Source organism: Grus americana, chromosome 5 (genome assembly GCF_028858705.1).
Source record: "Grus americana isolate bGruAme1 chromosome 5, bGruAme1.mat, whole genome shotgun sequence".
Lineage (NCBI taxonomy): Eukaryota > Metazoa > Chordata > Aves > Gruiformes > Gruidae > Grus > Grus americana.
Window position 1 is genome coordinate 68,070,458 of NC_072856.1, and position 21,130 is coordinate 68,091,587.

The 21,130-nt window shown below is 43.3% G+C and overlaps 2 protein-coding genes across 5 annotated transcripts; one reads left to right on the forward strand and one right to left on the reverse strand.

Moving 5' to 3' along the window:
- Window positions 1-875: 875 nt before the first annotated feature.
- DMAC2L (distal membrane arm assembly component 2 like) lies at window positions 876-5,757 on the reverse strand. Of its 3 annotated transcripts, none has more exons than XM_054827792.1 (5): window positions 5,585-5,757; window positions 4,895-5,004; window positions 3,569-3,777; window positions 2,593-2,764; window positions 876-1,448 (listed from the first exon to the last, which is right to left on the reverse strand). In XM_054827792.1, exons 2-5 carry the CDS (start codon window positions 4,996-4,998, stop codon window positions 1,334-1,336), a joined length of 600 nt encoding a protein of 199 aa, XP_054683767.1. In that variant the 5' UTR covers window positions 4,999-5,004; window positions 5,585-5,757; the 3' UTR covers window positions 876-1,333. The 3 variants fall into 3 exon arrangements, with proteins under 3 accessions (XP_054683767.1, XP_054683769.1, XP_054683768.1); XM_054827794.1 differs by lacking the exon at window positions 5,585-5,757 and adding an exon at window positions 5,239-5,468; XM_054827793.1 differs by lacking the exon at window positions 5,585-5,757 and adding an exon at window positions 5,101-5,260.
- Window positions 5,276-20,608, forward strand: L2HGDH (L-2-hydroxyglutarate dehydrogenase). Of its 2 annotated transcripts, XM_054827790.1 has the most exons (11): window positions 5,276-5,381; window positions 5,607-5,722; window positions 7,515-7,666; window positions 8,918-9,049; window positions 9,783-9,833; window positions 11,206-11,368; window positions 12,044-12,078; window positions 13,314-13,481; window positions 15,364-15,521; window positions 16,771-16,902; window positions 17,872-20,608. In XM_054827790.1, the coding sequence occupies exons 1-11, from the start codon at window positions 5,299-5,301 to the stop codon at window positions 18,065-18,067; spliced, it is 1,386 nt and encodes a 461-aa protein (XP_054683765.1). In that variant the 5' UTR covers window positions 5,276-5,298; the 3' UTR covers window positions 18,068-20,608. The 2 variants fall into 2 exon arrangements, with proteins under 2 accessions (XP_054683765.1, XP_054683766.1); XM_054827791.1 differs by lacking the exon at window positions 9,783-9,833.
- The last annotated feature ends 522 nt before the right edge of the window (window positions 20,609-21,130 follow it).

Here is a 21,130-nt window from a genome sequence, read left to right on the forward strand (position 1 = left end):
TTACTACTGGGCAAGGAACATCCTCTTTGTACTTGAAACCTAGAGCAAAAATGTTTTCTGTGGCCATGAAGATGATCCGAGGGCTGGAGCACCTCTGCTGTGGAGACAGGCTGAGAGAGTTGGGGTTGTTCAGCCTGGAGAAGAGAAGGCTCCGGGGAGACCTTCGAGCCCCTTCCAGTCCCTAAAGGGGCTCCAGGAAAGCTGGAGAGGGACTGGTGACAAGGGCAGGGAGTGACAGGCCAAGGGGAATGGCCTGAAGCTGCAGGAGGGGAGATGGAGATGGGATGTGAGGCAGAAATCCTTCCCTGTGAGGGTGCTGAGGCCCTGGCACAGGGTGCCCAGAGAAGCTGTGGCTGCCCCTGGCTCCCTGGCAGTGTTCAAGGCCAGGTTGGATGGGGCTTTGGGCAACCTGGGCTAGTGGAGGGTGTCCCTGCCCATGGCAGGGGTGGGACTGGATGGGCTGTGAGGTCCCTTCCCACCCAAACCAGTCTGGGATTCGATGCAGAGGTAGCCGTGTCTGAGACATCGCTATGATAGCTGCTTTCTGGGAGTTGCTGCCTACTGCCTTTTTCTCCCCCCCCCCCCCCACTTTAGGAATTTGACTAAAAAAGCTATATTCTTCCTAAGGGTGAACTATTCCCTTATTTAGCAGGATTGATATGGATGCAACTAAAGAGGTACACAGACCTAATCTAGTCTGTGTCAGCACACAGCAAAAATGCGTGCAAGAGTGTATCTATGAGACCTTGTTCCACAACTACAGCAATGTTCAGTTCACCTACTCGGCGTTTCTGACAAGGCCAGACTGTCTGTGTGGAGGTCACTCCATTTAAAACCACCAAAGGCAATGCAAGTCACTGCACGAAGAACAGAAAAAAGGCCCATAAGGTATTTTATTAAATCAGCACCCGCTGACTGGGCGAGATTCTCGGAGAGTAAACCACTCTCATTCCCACAGCACCAACAGCATGCAATAAAGGCGTACAGTGCTGCTCTTTCACAACACCGACCTTCTTCCCACTCTCATCTTTCTTGTATAATAAATGTTGTAAAATATTTGAAAACTACTAACTGATGTATTAACAGCTTCCTATAAAACCAGGGGAAAAAACGACTATGCTCAGAAGCGTGCCTTCTCTGTTGTTGATTCACCATATAGTTTAAGCTTAATAAAACTTAATTGCATAAAAGATTGCATACAGCTTTTAAGGCTGGATCGGGAGATCTGGGCTTATTTCCATATGTGGAAATACAGTGGTGTCTACAACTTAATTTATGCAACATATGATAAATACTATGAAATCGAATAGATCTCAGTTACATGCAAGTGTGTTTATTCTAAATCCAGCTCCAGCTCCAGGTTTGGCAGTGCCTGCTGAAGGATGCGAACGGTAGTTTCTTTCTCTCTTATTCCAGGAAGGTCACTCAGATACAAATATTCAAGGTTCCTATAAATATTTAAAAAGAAAAGTCAGCAACTACTATTTAACTGTTGACACAGAAATTAGACAAAGGATTATTCTACCATAGTTATTTTGAGTATTTTAAAAGGTTACTGGTTCTAGCGGAAGTTTTTTTCTGAAGTGGGTGCTTTAAGTTTTTAGCTCACCTTCTACACAGCTTAAAAAGACATCCTGGACCTCCCACATCATGAAACTTCCCTCATATTAAATAGTATTAAATAATTGCACTTTAGTAAAAGTTATTTTAATGTAAAGAATAATTAGAGTAATATAGAAAGTCCTTAATAATAACTTTCTGTAGGATGAAATCCAAGTCACCACATCACCCATTTTAGATGGCTGTTAACTCCGTGTAGTACTAACCAGTTCACAGTTGCTTTAAGGCCATAGTTGACCAAAGCACGTATGGATGTGCTTCAGAGCTGCGGACGTGCACAGTCTCCCGCAGAGATAACTAAGCGATAGGAAGCAGTGTGAAGTGTAGAAAGACAGTGGAAGTTACAGGACACCGGCAAAGCCTGCCTTGAAAAGCAGCTGCAGCAGCGGAGTCAGGCATAGGAACCAGGGCGACTGTTAGTTACTTATTCTCGAGCAAAACCTGCCTCAGGTGCCAACGTGAAAGGAAGCTGTACATGGTCACTGCTCCTGCGAAGGTGGTGTGTCGGCAGAGAGCACACGTCCTGCTCTGATTTGTGCAGCAATCAGCACTGTGTAAGTGACTTCGAGTGTAAGTGGGAGATGCTGCGCTCAACTCTGAAGACAGAAGCGCAACTATGGATTCTCGTACTGCAGCAGAGGATTCTGGCTTTCTCAGCTGCGGACCTCAGTGCTCTGCAACTCCCCAACACCAGCCTTCGCAGGCTGATTAATATCTGTATGTTAATCCACGTCTTTTCAGAGCTAGCCACAACACTGTCTTCAGCCAGGCCTGAAGGAATGTTTCCTGCGGTGGCAGTGTCGTCCCTCCCAGGCTGTGGTTCAGGTCAGTCCCCAGGCCCAGCCGCCCCACAGCCCCACACACCTGAAATAGCCCAGAAACATTCAGACTTTACCCCTTCCACTCAACATAGTCCCAAAACTGCGGGGTGGTAACAAGTAGGGAGCAAGAAGAGCTCAGTAGCTCACGTACATCAGCTTGTGAAGTGCAATGATGCCTTTATCTGTGACGTTCCCACAGGAAATTATCTTCAGCTGGAGGAGACTCTTCTGGAGATTCTTTGTCTCGCTGAGCCTCTGCAGACACTCGTCCTGTATGTAAATACACTTCTGCAATTTGATTTCTGTGACATGTTCGAGACCATCTGGAAAGACAAAAATGAGTATTTGCTTCAGAGTACCAGGAACAACCTGTACTGGTTGTTAAGGTCTCAATTTGGTAACTGCCTCCAAAAGCACACAGCAACATGCTCCTCTATACAGTGAGCCGTAACGCACAATGAAGCTCCAAATTCCCTTTACGGTACTTAAAATATACAAAAGCCCCAGGGTTTGTAGCCTTTTGGTAAGATTTAAAGAGCTTTGACATGGGCAAGTAACAAAAAAAGCTCTACAAGTTTGGGAGATAAACAATAACTCTGCCTTAGGAATGTATAATACAGGAAATTCAATAAGGAAATACAATGGTGTGTTCCCCAATTTGGTTTTTGTTATTTAAAGGAGACCTGAAACAATCTCTTTTTTATTTTGTAAGAAACTGACAGCCTGCTGCTTTTTTTTTTTTCCTTTGGTCTTTGAAGACATCATAAATGCCTGGAGAACAAGCAGTATTATGACTTCACAGGCACCAAAACCATCACTTGGTTTAGAAAAAAAGAATATTTGAAGTGGTGCTTTTTGCTACCAACTACTTAACTATGAACTCGACGAAACAGCAAATCTTTGTTGCACTTCCTTAGTGCTACTGTCACCTCAGGCAAGGGCTGATGCAGTTCCCAACCTTTTCCTGCTTCACACCATACCTCCAGCAAAATGTTAGGAACCGCTGAATATTTGTAGAGCCATTTTAAGGAAAAAAAGATAGAAGGGGAAAAAAATCCTCTCTATCTTACTAAGGAACGTGAAAATGATGATTCGGTATAATCTTAGCAGAGCGCTGTCTACATTACCCAAATAGTCAAATCCTCTGTACATGATGCAAGACTCAGTGGCGTTAATTGCTTCAATCTTGTATTTCCCCAGGGGCCCTGTTGGGAGACCGTTGTAGTCCTGCTGCCATTTCTGAGAGCCTTGGTAGCGCACCAGGGCACCACATCGCAACAGCCATTCTGAAGCTGCTCTGTCGGGGCCGACAGCCTGTATGCGTTCGTAGTCCACTCTGCCAAGACAGAAAGAGCATTCACATGGTTTTTACAATGTGGCAGATTTATTGTCTTGACGATAATAATACTGCACAAGAAATACTTGGTTATGTGCACGGTAAGATGTCAGAAAAGTAAGAGTATGATTTAGTGGGATTATTTGGATTGTGCTGGTTCTTAATCAGTCTGGCATGAGGGGTTTTTTAACTTGTTTTAACTGGCAGATGCTTTTGGTAAAAAAAGAAATAATACAAATGCAACTTGACTTAACCCTTCGAACTGATTGTTTCCTTCCATGTCTGTAAGCAGAGATAAAAAGCGCCTTTCTCTACCCAGAATAAGGCTTTCCAACAATTGCAAATTTGTCTCCCAAACATATTTTGCTTATATAAAACCCTCTCATTGCGTGTCACATGTATGTTATTCCTGAAGCTTTTTTCCCCTCAACAATTACAACATTTCAAAAAGACACACTTCAGCAATTAGTTAAAATCCTTGGAGCCGTTCAGGAAAAGGCTATCATTCTCAGTCTGATGAGGAATGCTGAAGACAGAAGCAGAGAGCTGGAAGCGACTCCTGTCTGGTTGAGCTTCCAGCCCCACTACAGCAATCAGCTAAACCATGCAACCCTTTCCACAGAGCAAGAAGACATAAGGCAAAACTATTAGCTACCAGCAAGTTATGGGCAGAGAAAGAGTTTCACAGAGAAAGGTTTTATCTTTCTAAAAAGAAATGTGGAACCCTTGGGTGGCTGAATCACATTGTAAACGATGGGTTGGTTAGAGGCTTTTCTGAATAAGTAAAGGGGCCATGGTTGTGCTACTGGTTTAAATGCATTTGGAGGTCAAAACAAGACTGGCATTTAGGGAGAGAGTCCGCATGGCCAGCTTGGCTCGGCCACCCCAGGGAGGGGAGCAAGGCACACACCTTCCTCTGGAAGGCCATGGCTTCCTACCTGGAAACAAGTAAGGAATGACCCCTGCCAGGCATCCACGTGCAATCTGGGGGAAAGAAAAGCACTGATAACAGAAAATGTTCCCTCCAGTCCTGGGACATAATGCTCCATGCCTCAAAACCCGCGCAGTGGATACACGGGACCCGTTCATTGCCTTGTGCACACCGAGCCACGCTTACTTGTTGAACACGGCATTCAGCCATCCCCAGAAGTGTCTGCAGGTGCCCAGCAGCGGCAGCTTGTTTAGGCTGCACACCGGCTGCACGAGTTTTCCCAACAGCATCGTGTTCTTGAAGAAAAGCAGAGAGGGGAGTTATCTGGAGTGTCAGCGCCAGCTCCCGAAGCAGCAGGACGGGCGGCCCATAACTTCCCCTCAAGGCCTAACCAGGTCTGTCAGCCCAGCAGGAACGACGGCTGCAGGGGAAGCTCGGGATCCCCTCCCGCCGGGCTGCCCCCAAGGGCCAAGAGGGCAAACCGTACGCGGAGGCCTGCCCCGCCCGGCCCGGCCCCGGTCGCCGCTCACCGCCGCCGCAGAGCGGGCACGGAGGAGGAGCCCGGCCTGGTGTGGATCACCGCCCCCAAGATGGCGGCAGCGGCGCTGCTGCGGCAGCGGGCGGGCGGTGGCGGGGCCGCGGCGCTGTGGCGGGCCCAGCGCCGCCAGCGCAGGTGAGGCCGCGGGGCGGGCGCGGTGGGCGGCCCTGCCCGAGCCCCGTCGCCTCCTCGGCGCGTCCGCGTAGGGTCCTGCCCGCGCCCCCTCAGCGCTTCCCTCACGGCGGGAGGGCAGCCACGGCGCGCCGGGCCGAGTCGGGCCGTCGCTCTCCGCTCAGGGTCAGGGCGGGAGGCGGGCTGCCCCCCGGGGGTGAGCTTACGGCCGTGTCTGTCTCCGTGCAGCACTTTCGACGTGGCGGTGGTGGGTGCAGGAATCGTGGGGCTGGCCTCGGCTCGGGAGCTCGTCCGGCGGCACCCCTCGCTCTCCTTCGCCGTGCTGGAGAAGGAGAAGGAGCTAGGTATGGTGCTGGTGCGTCTTCCTCAGCTGTGCATTTGGGTTACCTGGTGTCGGTCTGTCAGAAATCGTTACTGAAGCACACGTTCACCAAAGCCTCAGTATTTCATGAACATACATGTACAGGGAAGCTCAGTTTTTGGGTGGGTGAGCAGCCGTGGGACGACATCTGCCCTCGTTGCTGAAGCAGGTGATGGATTCCACCCCGGGAGGAGCATCTTCGTTACCAGGCACGGCTGGTTTTGCCCTGATGGGGGATTTCTTCCTCCCTTCACCCAAGGATGCATTCTCCAGTGGAGAAGCAGAGCTGTCATCAGCCTGTGCTCCGCTGCTGGGACTTCAAGTTAGGACTTTAAAGTTAAGAAAGACTGAACATTGCCGCTTTGTTGTTTGAAAGCAGCGGGTCTGACTGGCCTGGGGCCCCAGCAGCAAGGATTTCAGGGAAAAGGACAAGGAGGGTGAACGACTCAAGTAAGGAGCAGGGCACGTCCAGTTGAGTGCCATGGAGAGGATGAGCTGAGAAACGGTGCTAGGATGGCTTTTTGGTGGAGCACAAGAAGAGTGAACAGCAAACAGTGATGGTTCGTGGGTAGAGAGGGAGGGCTGGGAAGTGGAGCTGCTTAAAAATACCTGGGAGCTGCTGGTCTGGGCAAAGTCAATTAATTGCCAGAACTGTAAACCACAGTCATTTGCCCCATGTTTCTGGATATCCCTGTGCAAGGTGCTGTCATTTGCATGGGAGGTCGAAGGTAAAGAACTAACAGAGGGATAACTGGGAAGATATCACTAGTTATTGACCCAGTGTTAGCCAAAGTAAAATGGCACAGCGTCCAGTGTTGCCTGCTTACACAGGAAATCTTGAAACACGTCAGTCCTGGCTTTGAAATAAGAAAGAATACTACCGTTGCTTCATTGTTGGAAAGCTTTTCTGGCTCACTCAAGTACAAGCACAGGTTCACTGTGAGCAGTTTTTTTCACACCAAGTACTTATGCAGATGTGCAGTCACTCAGGGTAGGTGGGAGCAACCCCAAGGGATCACATCAACGGCCAACTCAAAATAAGACTTACGAGCCCAAGCTCTGGCTTTAAATAGCTCCATCAGCCAGGCTATACATCACTCCTGAGTCGTTACATGTATGATATGAAGTGGCTTTTTATCTCCAAGACAAGGCATACATGGAGTGATTAACAGTTGTGTGAGTGCGAAGCAGGGATGACCTTTGGGAGTCAGTATTTTAAGAGGGAGAACCTGCCCAGATTACTGCAGTAAAAATGTTTGTGATATTTTTCACCTCTATTTTACTTAGTGGAAGAGGACATAGCAACATAATCCAGTTTACAAATACTTGAAAAGCCTACCAGGCCTGCCAGCATGTCCAAAGAAATTGACAGTTGCACAGACATTATGTTAGATGAGGTCTTTAAGGATGCATTTAATTTTAAAAATTGAATTTCTTAAAATTAATTTTAACATGCAGAAATTTTTGATTCATTGGCCTGCAATTGTAGCTCTTGGAGCAAAAACTTGTGATTTTTTTTTTTCCTGTTGATTCAACTCATTGCAAGCTGTGATGGTTTATTATTAACTAGGTCTTGCTGTGTCAGTATTTTTCTAGCCTTTTGAGACCAACGGAGGAATTGTGTTTGCTCTGCAGTTACCTTATTTGAGCATCTCTTGTAACACTGATTTAGGGCAGGACCTCAAATTGCTCACTGTTCTGACAGCTGAAGTAATTAAGGTACAAACCAATCATGGGAACATGTATTTTAATAATGTATTTTTCTTTCTATTTAGCTCATCACCAGAGTGGACATAACAGTGGTGTGATTCACAGTGGAATTTACTACAAACCTGGATCTCTGAAAGCTAAGCTATGTGTGCAGGGTGCAGCCCTCTGCTACGAGTACTGTGACCAGAAGGGAATACCGTATAAACAATGTGGGAAGGTATAGGGACTGCTGCGTGTTCTTACTTTACCTTTGGAAACTGCGACTGTATATTGTATGTTACATTGTATAGCACAGGCCTGGTTCTAGTCTTTCTCCTGAGAGATGAGTTACTGCAATACTTACTACCCGCAGGATGAACTTGCCTTTTTGTTTTCTTCTTTCCAACAAGTCAAATCAGTTCGTTTTCTGGGCCTAAATAATAATTCTCCTTATGTGGGGGCTGAGATGAAGTAGCAGAGGTAACGGTGGAAGCCAAGCCCCGTCTGGGTGCAGATCTCTCCCAGCTCTGGGGTGCAGAGGGGAGATCCCTGGACGTGGCAGCGTTGGTGGGCCCTGCACCAGTGCAGGTGGTGGTTGTCCTGGCCTGGCTATGCGCAGTGCTGTGTTCCTGCAGCGCTGGGCACAAGGTGGCACTGTGGATTTGCTCGGCGGTACACCTGAAGTTACAAGCCTGCTCTCAACTCAAAGCACCAAGACAGCAGAATTGCTCTGTAGGAGCCAGTTTGAGCTTGGGCAGGGCTAGCACTGACCCAGCAGCATTGTTGGTCCTTTGCTGACAGTGAATTTGTGTACTTCTGCATCACTTTCCCCAGCAGTGTTTATTCCAGGGAAGATGACGTTGAGGCTTTACAGCTTGTTTTACATAAAGCAGCCCCAGGCCTGCAGAACTTAGTGCCTTCTCAACGCAAAGGTGCCTGTGTTGCCAGACCTGGGCTGGACCTGCAAGTAGTATGGTCTGGGCAAGCTTGGCACAGATAATTGGTGGTCTGGATAAATCTCTTGTGATAGTTGTGAGCTAACTGCATGGTTAAATGCAGTGAAGCTGGTACAATTCAGTTCAGACACCATGTCAGAACACGTTCTTACTCTCGTATCAAGACTGCTTGAGATTTGTACATCTTGGGTTAAGTTCAGTTTTGTGTCTGGAAACATCCCAGTGGCTCTTTAAAATCATATTCTCTTCTTTCACGTTTGTAGTCTCATGGCAAATATTATCCATTGATAGTAACTTAAACTCAGTTTAACATTTTTCACTCTCCTTTAATACATTAGTACTTTCTCAATAATAGGTATTTATAGAATCTTGTGCAACTAATGGCACAAACCACATTTTTTCCCCCTCTCTTGAATTATAATTCACTGTTCCCTCATGCACTATTGCTTGCTTGTTAGCTTGGGCTTGATGCCAGACCTGAACTGGCTTTGTATATTTTGCTCACTGGTGTGCCTCGTTATCTTTTTCTGAAGCTAATTGTAGCCGTTGAACAAGATGAAATTCCAAGACTCAAAGCTCTATATGAAAGAGGGCTGCAGAACAATGTCCGGGGTCTGAGACTGATTGGAGCAAAAGAAATACAAGCGAAAGAACCCTTCTGCAGGGTAAGGGATTTGCTTGTTTTTATTTGGCATGTAAGACCTCAGTTTCTTAGGTGACATTATTTTTTAATTTAACATAAATAAGTTTCTGGCCTTGAGGTAATTTGCATGAGTGACAAGTTCAAAAGAGCCTGAAAACTGAGAAGAAATGTAATGTTCAACGAAAGTAAATCTATCCATTTATTTGTGGAACTTTTTAGCTCAGCCCAATCCTTCATATGCATTTGCCATTACATCCACATCAGATCAGGTCTAACACAACATAAGCTGATCCCGCAGAATCTTGGTGAGACTTTCACCTCAGGTTTCACCTGTTCTCATTCTCTTGCTCATCAGTTCATAGTTCATCAGTTCTCTCTGTGCTGAAGTCATAAAGAGCTGCTGCTGCACTAATTGCAAATGATGTGCTGGCTGTTTCATAAGGGCCAGCATTCGCAGATTAGAGAGCAGGTAATCCATCTCACTTGCAGCCTACAAAAGGAATCAGGACTATTTGAGTCCAAGTAGGAGACTATCATTCCCTAGTCCCTGTGCAAGACTGAATTTAAAGGCAAATGGACAGAACCTACAAGCTGTTCAAACTTCATCCTTTTCCCAGCTGTACACAGACATGTTCTCCCTGATATTTATATGCTCAGAAACAAAAAAACCCCAACATTTATCTCACCAATGACAACAAGTGATTACTATTATTATGATGTTTTTAATCTTTAAATTTTTCCCCTTCTTCTTGCAGGTGCTTGCTTGTATGTTTTTGTGGTTGATAGGCAGATTTTCCTTTGCCCAGGTTAGAGCTGCTATATCTGAGTTTATGCTGAGATGATTCTGCTCCTTCCCACTAAAATTATTTAACTTAGAGTAAAGCTTGATAGTGCGGCAATGAAAATTCCTTCCCATCTGTACGTGCAGATTTGGATCAAGCCAATTTCAATCCACTTGATTCCTACACATGTTATTGTTATGTAGCACTTCTCAGCTTGTATGTTTTCACAGCAGGAGAAATGTGAGTAGTTTATGGAATACAGATTTGTTATTGTTTAGATATAAATTCACCATACTGTTTCATCTGGCAGCTTGCTATTGGTGTAGCTGCCCAACTCATTGCTTATGTGTGTTTGTAAGTACAGACAAAAATTTTCTGGAGAGGAATCTTTTTTATCTTTTTTTCCTCATAAACATTTTGTATCCGCTCCTTAAAACATTCTTTGCATGTTCAAGATCCAGCTGAGCATTTACTTCTGCAAATGAGTAGTTTCAGATGGGTCTTACTTCATTTGCTTTGGTTTCCTGAGCTGAGTCCTTTCCTCGTGAGCAAAGGGAACTTGAATGCTGTTATAAAACATCGCACTGTGTACCAAGTGGAGAGAAAGGTTTTGTGTAAGATACAGTTTTACCAACTGTTCTGGTTGTCTTGGGCATGTAAATGGCCCCGTCTATTGTAGTATCCGAGTGGCTGACAGTCTTCTAGTGTAGTTACACTTGCAGAATCTCTCTGAGATAAAGCAGTCCTACTATCCTTATTTTGTAGCCAGAACTAGGAAAATATTGTGATGCCATCTAGCATGATAAAAATTATGTGAGAAACTGAGCCTTTTTGGTATAAAGATAGTAAAAGGTCTCTGAGAAACATTAAAAGTTCTAGCTACGCACTGGACCTGAACCCTGCTTTCTGCTAGGACAAGTGTAGGCTGTTGTCTAATTCAGAAGAGACTTTTCTGATGTGCAATGCATAAGCGTTGCGATGATACCTTTTAGCCTCGCAGAGGCGTTGGCAGCAGCCATCCATCAGGTAGAGCTCCCAAGTGAGCGTTCGAAGGTGAAATTGCATAGTGCATGGTGAAAAATAAGTACATATTAGCGGAAGCCAAGATTAGGTAACCTGTTTTATCATGAAGCGCTCTGTCAAGAAGGTTTGTTTATGCTCTAGTCACACAATCACTTAATCCACCGTGAGTAGTTTTCGCCATATTAGTTGTCAGCAAACACGAACACTGGAGGTGGCACATGGAGAGGCTGGGAACAAGCAGCCAGGATGGGGAGACAGCGGTACTCCCTTCTCAATGGCAATGTACATTAATGCAGATGAAATATTCCCTGTATTGAAGACCAAAGTCCACATACACCTTTCACTGTTCTTCTGTGTCTTAATACTGTTTCAGGGTCTGATGGCCCTTGATTCTCCATATACCGGCATTGTGAATTACAAACAAGTGGCCCAGTCCTATGCTGAAGACTTCCAGGAAGCAGGTGGGATGATCTTGACTGATTTTGAAGTTACAAACATGGAGATGGCTAAAGAAAGTTCTTCAGAAAGTGAAGATGGTAAGGCGGTTTTTTGCCCTCCATTTACTACAGTCCTGCCAAAGATTTTGTTCAAAACACACTTGCTTCAACTGAAATCACGTTTCTGAACTTTTCTGTCTCATAGGGAAGAGGTAAAAGGCAAAATTATAGGATCACAGACTGGCTTGGGTGGAAGGGACCTCAAAGCCTGTCTAGTTCCAACCCCCTGCCATGGGCAGGGACACCCCCTGCTAGACCAGATTGCTCAAAACCCCATCCAACCTGTATGTTAGAGTATTAATTATCTTAAAGTATCGAGCAAGCACACTTGTTTTTTTTTCTCAGGCAGGTCACCCTTCAGCTGAAACATTTAATGCTGATGGAAGAAAATTACAGTAAAAGAGAGGAAGTGGGTTGTTCTCTCCTATTAAAATCAGATTTAGCTGAATATTGCATGTCTATTCTTGTGATAGTGCTTTTTGTTTATCCTGGAAGGCAGGTTGGATCAGTGGTGCTACACATACGGAAGAATAAAACCCACCCACCTATTAATTCACTAATACGGTTATGTCCAGCAATATCAGTTATGTTAACAGTAGTTGCTCCATAGCTTGGAGATCTTCCAGTGGAAGAACCCTTAATCCTGACAAGCTGCTTGTTCAGTTTTCTGTTACATATTCTATTAATTCCTCCTCTTGTCTAATTCTATTACAGGCCTGAAATACCCAGTCATTGTTAGGAACTCAAAGGTAAGAACTAAGCTGAAGATTTAATTGCTTAATAGGAAGCTATTTCTACTTTTCTGAAGAATTTTTGTTGAGTCCTGGTGGATTAATCGGCTCTCTAAGAAAAGTTAAAAGCTGCTGTTCAGTAACATGATCACTGTCATCTAGGACTGCTTTTATAAAACAACTGCAATCGATTCTTGACAAAGCATATGAGCATATTCAGATTTTACTGTGTACTGGGAATAATAATGAAGGAATAACTTTATCTTTCTGCTGCCTGACTTGTGTTTGACTGTATACGTCCTTTATTTGCACATTCTTACGTTGTTTGTTTCGAAGGACTCCTTTTGTGACTTACTTATTTGGTGAGAAGGTGAGAAACACCTATTTACATGTTTGCTTTTGGTCTTTGGCATCTATGAAAATGATAAGGGGGCATTTAGAATTATTTTTATCATCAGAAAGCCACAAGCTAATTTAGTAAAACAGGTGTATATACTGGTGTCATTCCTGCAAGTCAGTTAACGCTGCACAGGAAATGCACTTGTAACCTTTTCACCTTCAGGAGAGAATATCTGAACTCTGCTGGGGTGGGGGGAAAGACAAACAAAAAAATCCCCAACCTCATTTTCCCCCACCCCCCCTGGTTTTTAAAGTTAGTGCTACTGCTTTCTTGCTCTATTTCTGCTCTTTCATTAAAAAGTAGCTTCCAAAATCTGTTAGATTCTCTCACCAAATACTGATATATTTTTTTTATATGTTATTATTTTTATGGAAACATTTTTAGTTGAAGAAAAACCCCATGGTATTTGAAAACAAATACTGTGAGCTAGCTAGCTAATAGCTTGTGATTTTATTTATTTATTTAGATGGTAAGGTGTTTAGATATTGAACAGCACCAGGTTCTGTGTTCTGGGAACTCAAGCTGAAGGTAGTCTGAGAATTGATGAGTTCTTTTTTTATTCTTTTTTTTTTCTTCCCCTCCCCACCCCTTTTCTATAAAGATTCTGCCAGTCCTACCTGCCTGCTGAATTGCCATTTTAGAATAGTTGTTCTCCAGGGACTAAAGGAGAATATTATAAAGAATTAAATTAAACAATTAAATGTTTCCGCATCCTTTTGAAAATATGATTGATTTTCTTTCTAGTCTTGACTCTTTTTTTTTTTTTTTCCCAAAGCTCATAGGTGATGGGTGGGTTTTTAGTAGATATGTTGATTTTTTGTGTGTTTTGTGTTTTGTTTTGTTTTTTCCACAGGGTGAGGAAATCTACTGTCGGCACATTGTTACCTGTGCAGGACTTTACTCCGACCGCCTGTCTGAGATCAGTGGCTGCAGCCCTGAGCCTCGTATTGTACCCTTCCGTGGTGATTATTTGGTGCTAAAACCAGAAAAGTGCTATATGGTTAAAGGAAATATTTATCCGGTATGTTCTCTCTTGTTTGTTTTTCCCAGTGTACTCTAAGAACTGCTAAAACTACAGAAATAAGGGCAATATTACATGGTTGTCTGTTAGACTGCAGATAGTGATGTACAACATGTGGACATAGATTCAGTTGCTTTCTGACAGGACAGCTTGTTTTTGTTAATTCTTGAGGAACTGGTAGAAGTACCATGTGGGAAGTTATTGCCAGAAATTTTTTTTGTTTGTGTTTTTGTTGTTGTTTTTTGGGCTTTTGGGGTTTTTTTAATAGGGAAAGAATGAAACATTTAGCATGATAGCCACATACCCACAAAAGCCTGGCTTCTTTCTTTATGCTATAAAATAAATTTGTAGGCAGGATTCAGAAGTCAATGAGGGCCAACAGTAAATAATAAATTACTTGGACGTAAGGTTTTATCTTGTGTGCTAATATCCAAAGTTCAGATTTAGATATTTGCCTTTCAGTCTCATCTTTGAATTAGCTTTACTTTGTATGACAAAAAATAGAGATGGGAGGAAAAGGACAAGCTTTCTACCATCTAATATAGACAAACAGTGTGATGAAGAGGAGCGGACCCAGGCAGAAAGTGAAGTTAGCAAGCAAGAAGAGAGAATTCCTAGGGCAGCATTTTAGTTAATTCATGCAGTATATTGAAATACTGCCTTTCCAAATATGAATTTAGAGTTACCTGCTAAACACTGGAGCAGGTCGCCCAAGGGAGATTGTGGAACCCTGGGCATTGGGAGTTTGTCTGACCTCTTTTCACCTGGGAATGATTCGGGATCCTGTCTTGAGATGGGAGGAACTGGCTGGGAGGTGAGGATACCTGCCAGCCTTGTTCCATGGCTGTGTGAGGATAGTTTGTACTCTTTGAATTTTATTTTTTTGTAATGGCCAAATATGGTGATAAGATTAGAAAATGGTGCAACTCTGTGATATGTTACCAGAAATGTAATGTAGTTTGGGGAGTGGTTGCACTAAGCTTTGAAAGTGTTAAAAGCATATTTTTAACAGGAAAATCAGTGCTCTGAATACAGAAAGGGAACATATCTTAAAACACTTTTTAGTCTTAACAATACTGGTTTTTGAGAAATTCCCAATACTTGCTTAATTTCAGACTATGACACAGTCACCTCTGTAGTCACCTTTTCTAAATAGCTAAAGATCTTGAAGTGCCAGCGCATGAAGAGGTGTGCTTAGCTCATTTCTGTTTCAGCCTTCGCACTCAATTACTCTGTATTCCATTTGCACACAAAAAAGAAACTTCAGATGCTTATTATTAGCATTAATCAGGCTTGCTAACTGCATGTTGTTTTGCGTGATAGGGAATGGTGAGGGTTTCCTAATATTTTATAACCTATTTTACTGCAGTATAAGTACTACTGATGAATGGCATTAGTGTGTCGTTGGTTTTGTTGTGGGTTGATTTATGTCCTGAGAAATCACGTGTACCTTTTTTTCTGTTGTTTGTTTTGCTTTTACCTAAGATGCAGTCTTACTTGGCCCTGCTTCGCTCTTCAGGGTTTTAAATTAGTTACATGCTATAACTGCACAATTAACAAGCAGAAAAAACAGCGCAGGAGCCAAGTGTGTGGTTATATGACTCGAATTTTGTTGTAGTGATTGGAAAGAAAATGGCAAATTTACTTCCTTTTTCACTTGTTCATTTAAAAATAGTTCTTTCCATTTATTGAGGACAACTCCTTTACTGTGTTTTGCTTTGTTTTATTCACTCTCTCACACAATAAACTGTAAATGTCTGTACTGTCCTCCTCACAAATGTTTTCCATGTGTCCTGGATGAGTTGTTTGACTTGAGTGGTTGTGTGGCTGTTTCTCTGATCTGGTTTGTAACAGCTGTAGTAATTGTTGTGCCCCACTTTAGGTTCCCAATCCTCGGTTTCCTTTTCTGGGATTTCATTTCACACCAAGAATGGATGGCAGCGTTTGGCTTGGTCCTAACGCAGTACTAGCCTTTAAGCGAGAGGGCTACAAGTTGTTTGACTTCAGCACTGGAGACTTTTTAGATGCTGTAACGTACAGGTAATATCTTGTCTTTTTGTCTACTGAACTTAGTTATTTAAATGTCAGCTTGTGACTCCGTGGAAGCAAGTTCTTGTCAAAAAGCCGGCTTTTGCCAAGTTTTTGGTGTGTTTAAAGACAGTTGTGCTGATAAGGGTGGACTTCTCCAAGACATTTGACTTCATGTAATCTAATATTTGAATTTTCATAAACTACCAAGACGTGTCTCAGCTGGTCTGAGAATGTGGCTGCTCATCGGAAGGTACTGCTGAGCCACGTTGCTACTAGTGGAGCTCTTCCAGGATTGGTTTTGGTCCAATGCAGTGTAATACTTTAATCAACCTAGACAGTGTGATTAAAATACCTGCAGAGGATGCTTGGAAGAGAGAACAGAGTGGTCTGAATTGCCGTGTTAAACTTTATCAGACCATCAATATATGTTTAAAAAAATCCAGGTGCAAGGAAGTACATTAAGGGCTACGAATGCAGGCCGGGAAGCTGTCTTAGAAAGCATGTCAGAGGAATTAGGAGTCCTTGCTAAAATTGCAAACATAAATGAACAGAATATCTGTAGAAGTCGAGAGAAATCTTGCTTCTCTATGAGGGGCTGGACAGCCCACTACCAAGTGCTCAATTTTAGAAATTAGACTTGAAAAAGAACGTGAAAATATTGGGGAGGATCCAAGGAGAGGCTGAAAAACAGGTCAGGGAACTGGAAAATAGCTTTCTGGCAAACAGCTCAACTTAATGCAGTTTATTCAAGTAAAGAGTTGAAAGCATCTTGATCATTGTCTATGGATTTTTATACTGGAAGACTTGAGGAAAGCAAGCAAACAAGATTTGCAGAGACATAACAAGATTCATTGACTGAAAACTGAGGGTTTTAGGGGCGCGATCATCTTTTCAGAACGATTGTGGAAGAAAGTCTCAAGCGCCATGTCTGTCTTCCCTCCTGCATATGGTTTTCAGTCTCTTGCCATTTGACTGGACCAGAGAAAAATCCTGGACATAGGAAGGACTGGAGTTCAGAGTTAATTCTCAAAGAAAGAATGTAAATGCAACACTACAGCTCTGTAAGCAAGGTTTGTTGAAGCAGGAAAGGACAAACATGTATTTCTCAAGTAGAAAGCATGATTGGATTACTGATGTTGGGAATGGGAACTTTCGCCATGCAGCTGCATTTGCTACCTTCTTTGACAGCATTAGGTTATTGTGGCTGCATTTATTATGGAAGATTCGTTCTTACTGCAGTTATTTTTTCTCTCTACAGTGGGTTATGGAAGCTTGTGCTGAGAAACCTGTCTTACGGACTGAGTGAAATGTACAGAGCGTGTTTCCTTAGCGCACAGGTAAAACAACTTCAGAAGTTCATCCCTGAGGTCACCATCAATGATGTACTCAGGTAAAAAAAATGTTTCTAGTTAGTAACACCCAGTGGCTTGTTAAATCTCTTATTTTTAACAGTAGCAAACATAGCATTAGCTTACTCCCTCCACCAAAATACGCTACCAAAGCGTAGAAGCCTTTAGATACTTTCTACAGGAAGACCTTTTGTATTGGGTTTGCATGTGTATAGGCAAGTTTGATGAATATTTGTGTGACTTTCTACACTCTGCATAGGCTGAAAGTCACAATTGTGGCATATTCACAAAAAAGAAAAAGTCCCTTTATCCTAGTGACACATTCAGTAGCCTGAACATAATCTGAGTTCACAAAGAAAGCAAAACACTAATGAAATTCAGAGGGGAAGCCAGACTATGAGTTGCTACTGAATGAATATTGACTTAGTTTAATCATCCCAATAAAATTGTGTTCAGCTTCTTACTGTGTGGAGAGAGACACTAATTCAAAGGAGTTTAGAAATACTAAGGAGCTGAAGAGACTTGTGAGGAAAGATGAGGCATTTAAGTACGTGGAGGTGGTTTTAACTGTCCAAACATTTGCAGGGAGAAAATCCAGAATAAGAAAAGCTTGAGCATGATAAAAGGGAGTTATCCAGTTCGGGCAGTATACTATTGGCACGAAATTCATGTTTGACAAGGGTTGCTATTTCAGAACAAAGGGTTTCCTTTTTGAAAAGAGAAGGCATGTTTGTGTGTGTGGGGAGGAGAGTAACTTCACAACCAGGCAAGATACAGAAGATCCTCTGCTTGGCTACCTGCCCTTGTTTTACCGTAACGACTGCGAGACATTTCCCACTCCGCCTCACAAATGTCAAACTTCCCTGTGCTCCCCCAAAAGCCTGACTGGGTTTTGACTCCACAGTCTGCCTTCCTTACTGTTTCCTTGGGCACTTTCACAAGCTCAGAACAGAATTGATTTTCTGACTTCAGAAAACATTCTTTCTAATGGTGACCTCCATATTTTGCAGGGGTCCATCCGGAGTGAGAGCTCAAGCATTGGACAGTGATGGAAATTTGGTGGATGACTTTGTATTCGATGGAGGGAGTGGAGATATTGGAAGCAGAATTCTTCATGTCAGAAATGCCCCTTCTCCTGCTGCTACCTCCTCCCTTGCCATCGCAAAAATGATTGCAGATGAAGTGAAGCGAAGATTTGCATTGTGAATGATTGACGGGTGTAGTGCAGTTTTACCTCTCTTGTATGTGTAGCAGCTTGTCTGCGTTGAATGAACTCTGCAGCCTTTAATGACAAAGATAAAACAGGCAACGTCTTGCTTGTAAGACCAGCGCTGGTATAGCTGTGCAGTGCAAAACCAGCATTTGAAACGTTTGCCTTTGCCAGCCCACAACTTCACAGCTTCATGAATAGAGTTACAGTGCCTGGTAAGACCTGGTGCAGTACAGCTGTCTGCAAGAAAGCAGCAAACAGCCCCGTTCTTCGGAGTAAAGGTTTGTCCAGCTGAGCAGGAAGAGCCTGTGGAGGGGCTGGTGCCAGGCACGACGCAAGGGTCTCCCAGGACCGTAGTGGGCCATTACAAGGAGCAGGAAGAGCCTCTGTGGTGGAGTTGCCCACACGAACTTCCCGTGCCTCTGGTCTAAACGTTGCCTCCTCCTCACACTCTGGAGAGATGGTCGGTCCTCTGAAAAACCACAAGCATGGGGTGGTTCTCTGTGTGCTTTCTCTTGGACTCTGTCTAAATTGGAGTCTGCAGTCCCCTAGCTTACATTAAAGTAATGGAGATAGGAGGATAAGCCCTGCTTAAGGGGTCTGCTGATAGGGAATTAAGGGCTTTATCAGAGACTGAAAACAATATTCAGAGCCTTCTACGTGAATGCAGAGTATTTCAGAGAAAAATAAGCCTAACAAGGGATTACCAAATCCAAGTCAATTTAGATATGCAATTCAGATATGCTGTCTATCTGATCCCTGTCTCTATTTTTTTATAGAGCTGAAATTAAAACCTATACATAAACAGTCATTTTTCATTTAACTTAAATCTGGGAAGTCAGCACTGATCAGTAACTACTTCAGTGGTTTTGGGTTGTGGGTTTTTTTTTTCCTTTGGATACTGGTAATGCAAAAGGAGCTTATCTTTGTACAGCGTGTTGAGCAATCCAGTGGAAATGGTCTTTGTAAAAGCAAATGTGAAGGGAGGGAAGCTACAGAAACCTGTCTTAATTGAGTCATGTTGCATACTGCTTCCCTTGGAGCCTGAACAGCAATGAGTCAGGAAGGTTTCCCATTTCCCTGCAAGAGGGGAGCTCAGAAAGTGCTGGTTACTCTTCTGAACTCTTACTGATATTTGAAGCTTTATCAGAGGTGCACCTGGAAGAGAGTCTGTGTGAAGAACCTGCTTTAAACTACAGAGAGACGGTAAACGAATTTGGTGCTAAGCTAACTGAGTATCTTGGTCTGTTCTGCATAATTGCTATAAGAAAGAATTACGTGGCCCCAGGGACAAAGTACTTGAGAATACTTTTAAAGCAGATGTTCACAGGATGTTGGGTAATACAGATAATTGTGGGTGGTTTACTACCAGGCAATTTGCCATACTCTTTTTTTTTTTTTAAAGTTACTTTCTGTACTCCTCTGACATGCATGAGGGAGTGTGTTAGCATAAGAGGTCAGGTGTGCTAGCCGATGTCTTTACTGTACAGAGCTGAGCTGCTTTTGAGAGAAAAAGAGCTTAACCTGTCTTTTTATTTATTTTTTTTTCCTGGTGACATCTACTTTACCAGAAAAGTGTACCCAGTATAAGGACAACCTGGAAATTCAAAGCCCTTCAGAGAAAAGCTTTGGTCATTATTCTTAGCCACAATGGCACTAGACAGAGAGTCAGATATTCCAAATGCTAAAATGCCATACGGCTGCGTAAAAAAGTTACACCTTCACAATGGAACAATCATATCTTCACTCCCCGCCAGAAGTGTTGCCTATCAACAGTAAATACTACAAAAGGATTGCAAAAGCAACTTCCTCCCACACGAGGTGTGGCCCTAACATGTATTAACAGAATATAGAACATTATAATGTGAAGCAGTCATACACTATGGTGAATCTTAAGTCAGCACATTTAACTGTGCAGCCTGCTATGCTTTTTACTCTCAGGAGGTGATTATTTTGGGGTAGAGTTTGACTGAAGCTTTTAAATTATGAATCTTTATTTAGCATTCTGTGAAATATTTGTATTTTTAGAGAAAAATTATAAACCTTTTTTTAAAGGAATAACTTCAGAGAATTATGATAAATCTTGTTGCCCACGAAGTGTGAAAATGTATGAATATATTTTTCTAAAAGGGTTTAATTCACTTGGATGACTTAATAACTGTGCCTTTCTCTATTGTGATTAAAATAGTGTCGTGGGGTTTTTTAATTGCTGCAAGGTCTGTGTATTTCTCCTGACTTACAGAAAAGTTTCACTGGTATTTGCTAATTCGCATCTGAATTAGGCAGGATGTAGCTCTATATAATAGGAATTACTTTATGGGGACACACACACACACACACGACAACACATGACCAAACTTGTCTTCCTAAAGTACCTGTATCTTATCTATGCTTACCATACTGCACAGTTTTTTCTCACACAGGTCTGTATGCAGTGGACAGAACTAGGCTTAAGCTTGATCTGGACCTGTAATGGCATGTGGAATGGTAATTCTTGAAATTCTGAATAAACGCATTAGGACAGCTTTGGACAAACACCATTTGTTCCCTGCAAAGTGTCTCGTAAGGTCAGTCTTAAACTCTGGGAAGAGTATGGCATATTATATCTTTTACAAAATGTTGCAAAGAAATGATGTAGTGCTGCGTGTCATGGCTTACCGGGTGGCTGCTCTGGGGAAAATGAGCTCCTTCAGGGCACTGCCTTGCGTCGGGTCACCACTGCCACACCTCGGAGCAGTTCAGGCTGCCCGGAGAGCACGGGGATGTCACATCCTGAGGAAATGGGCATCTGGGGGCTGTGGAGGTGGGGATAAGGCACTGGGTGAGGGGCTCACCCAACCTGGAACGCCTACTTCCAGACCAGGCATCCTGGCTGACCAAACTGCAGGTTCGTGGATCTCACCACAGTTACTCTGAAGTTGCATGTGGGGTTACCATTTTGCTCACAGTTTGAGTTTGACAAACAGGCGTCATCCCACAGAAATAACTATTTTGTTGGAAACCTCCCAGGCTCTTCTGATGCGCCAAGAAGGTTAAGACCACCAAGCAAAAGGAGCTGT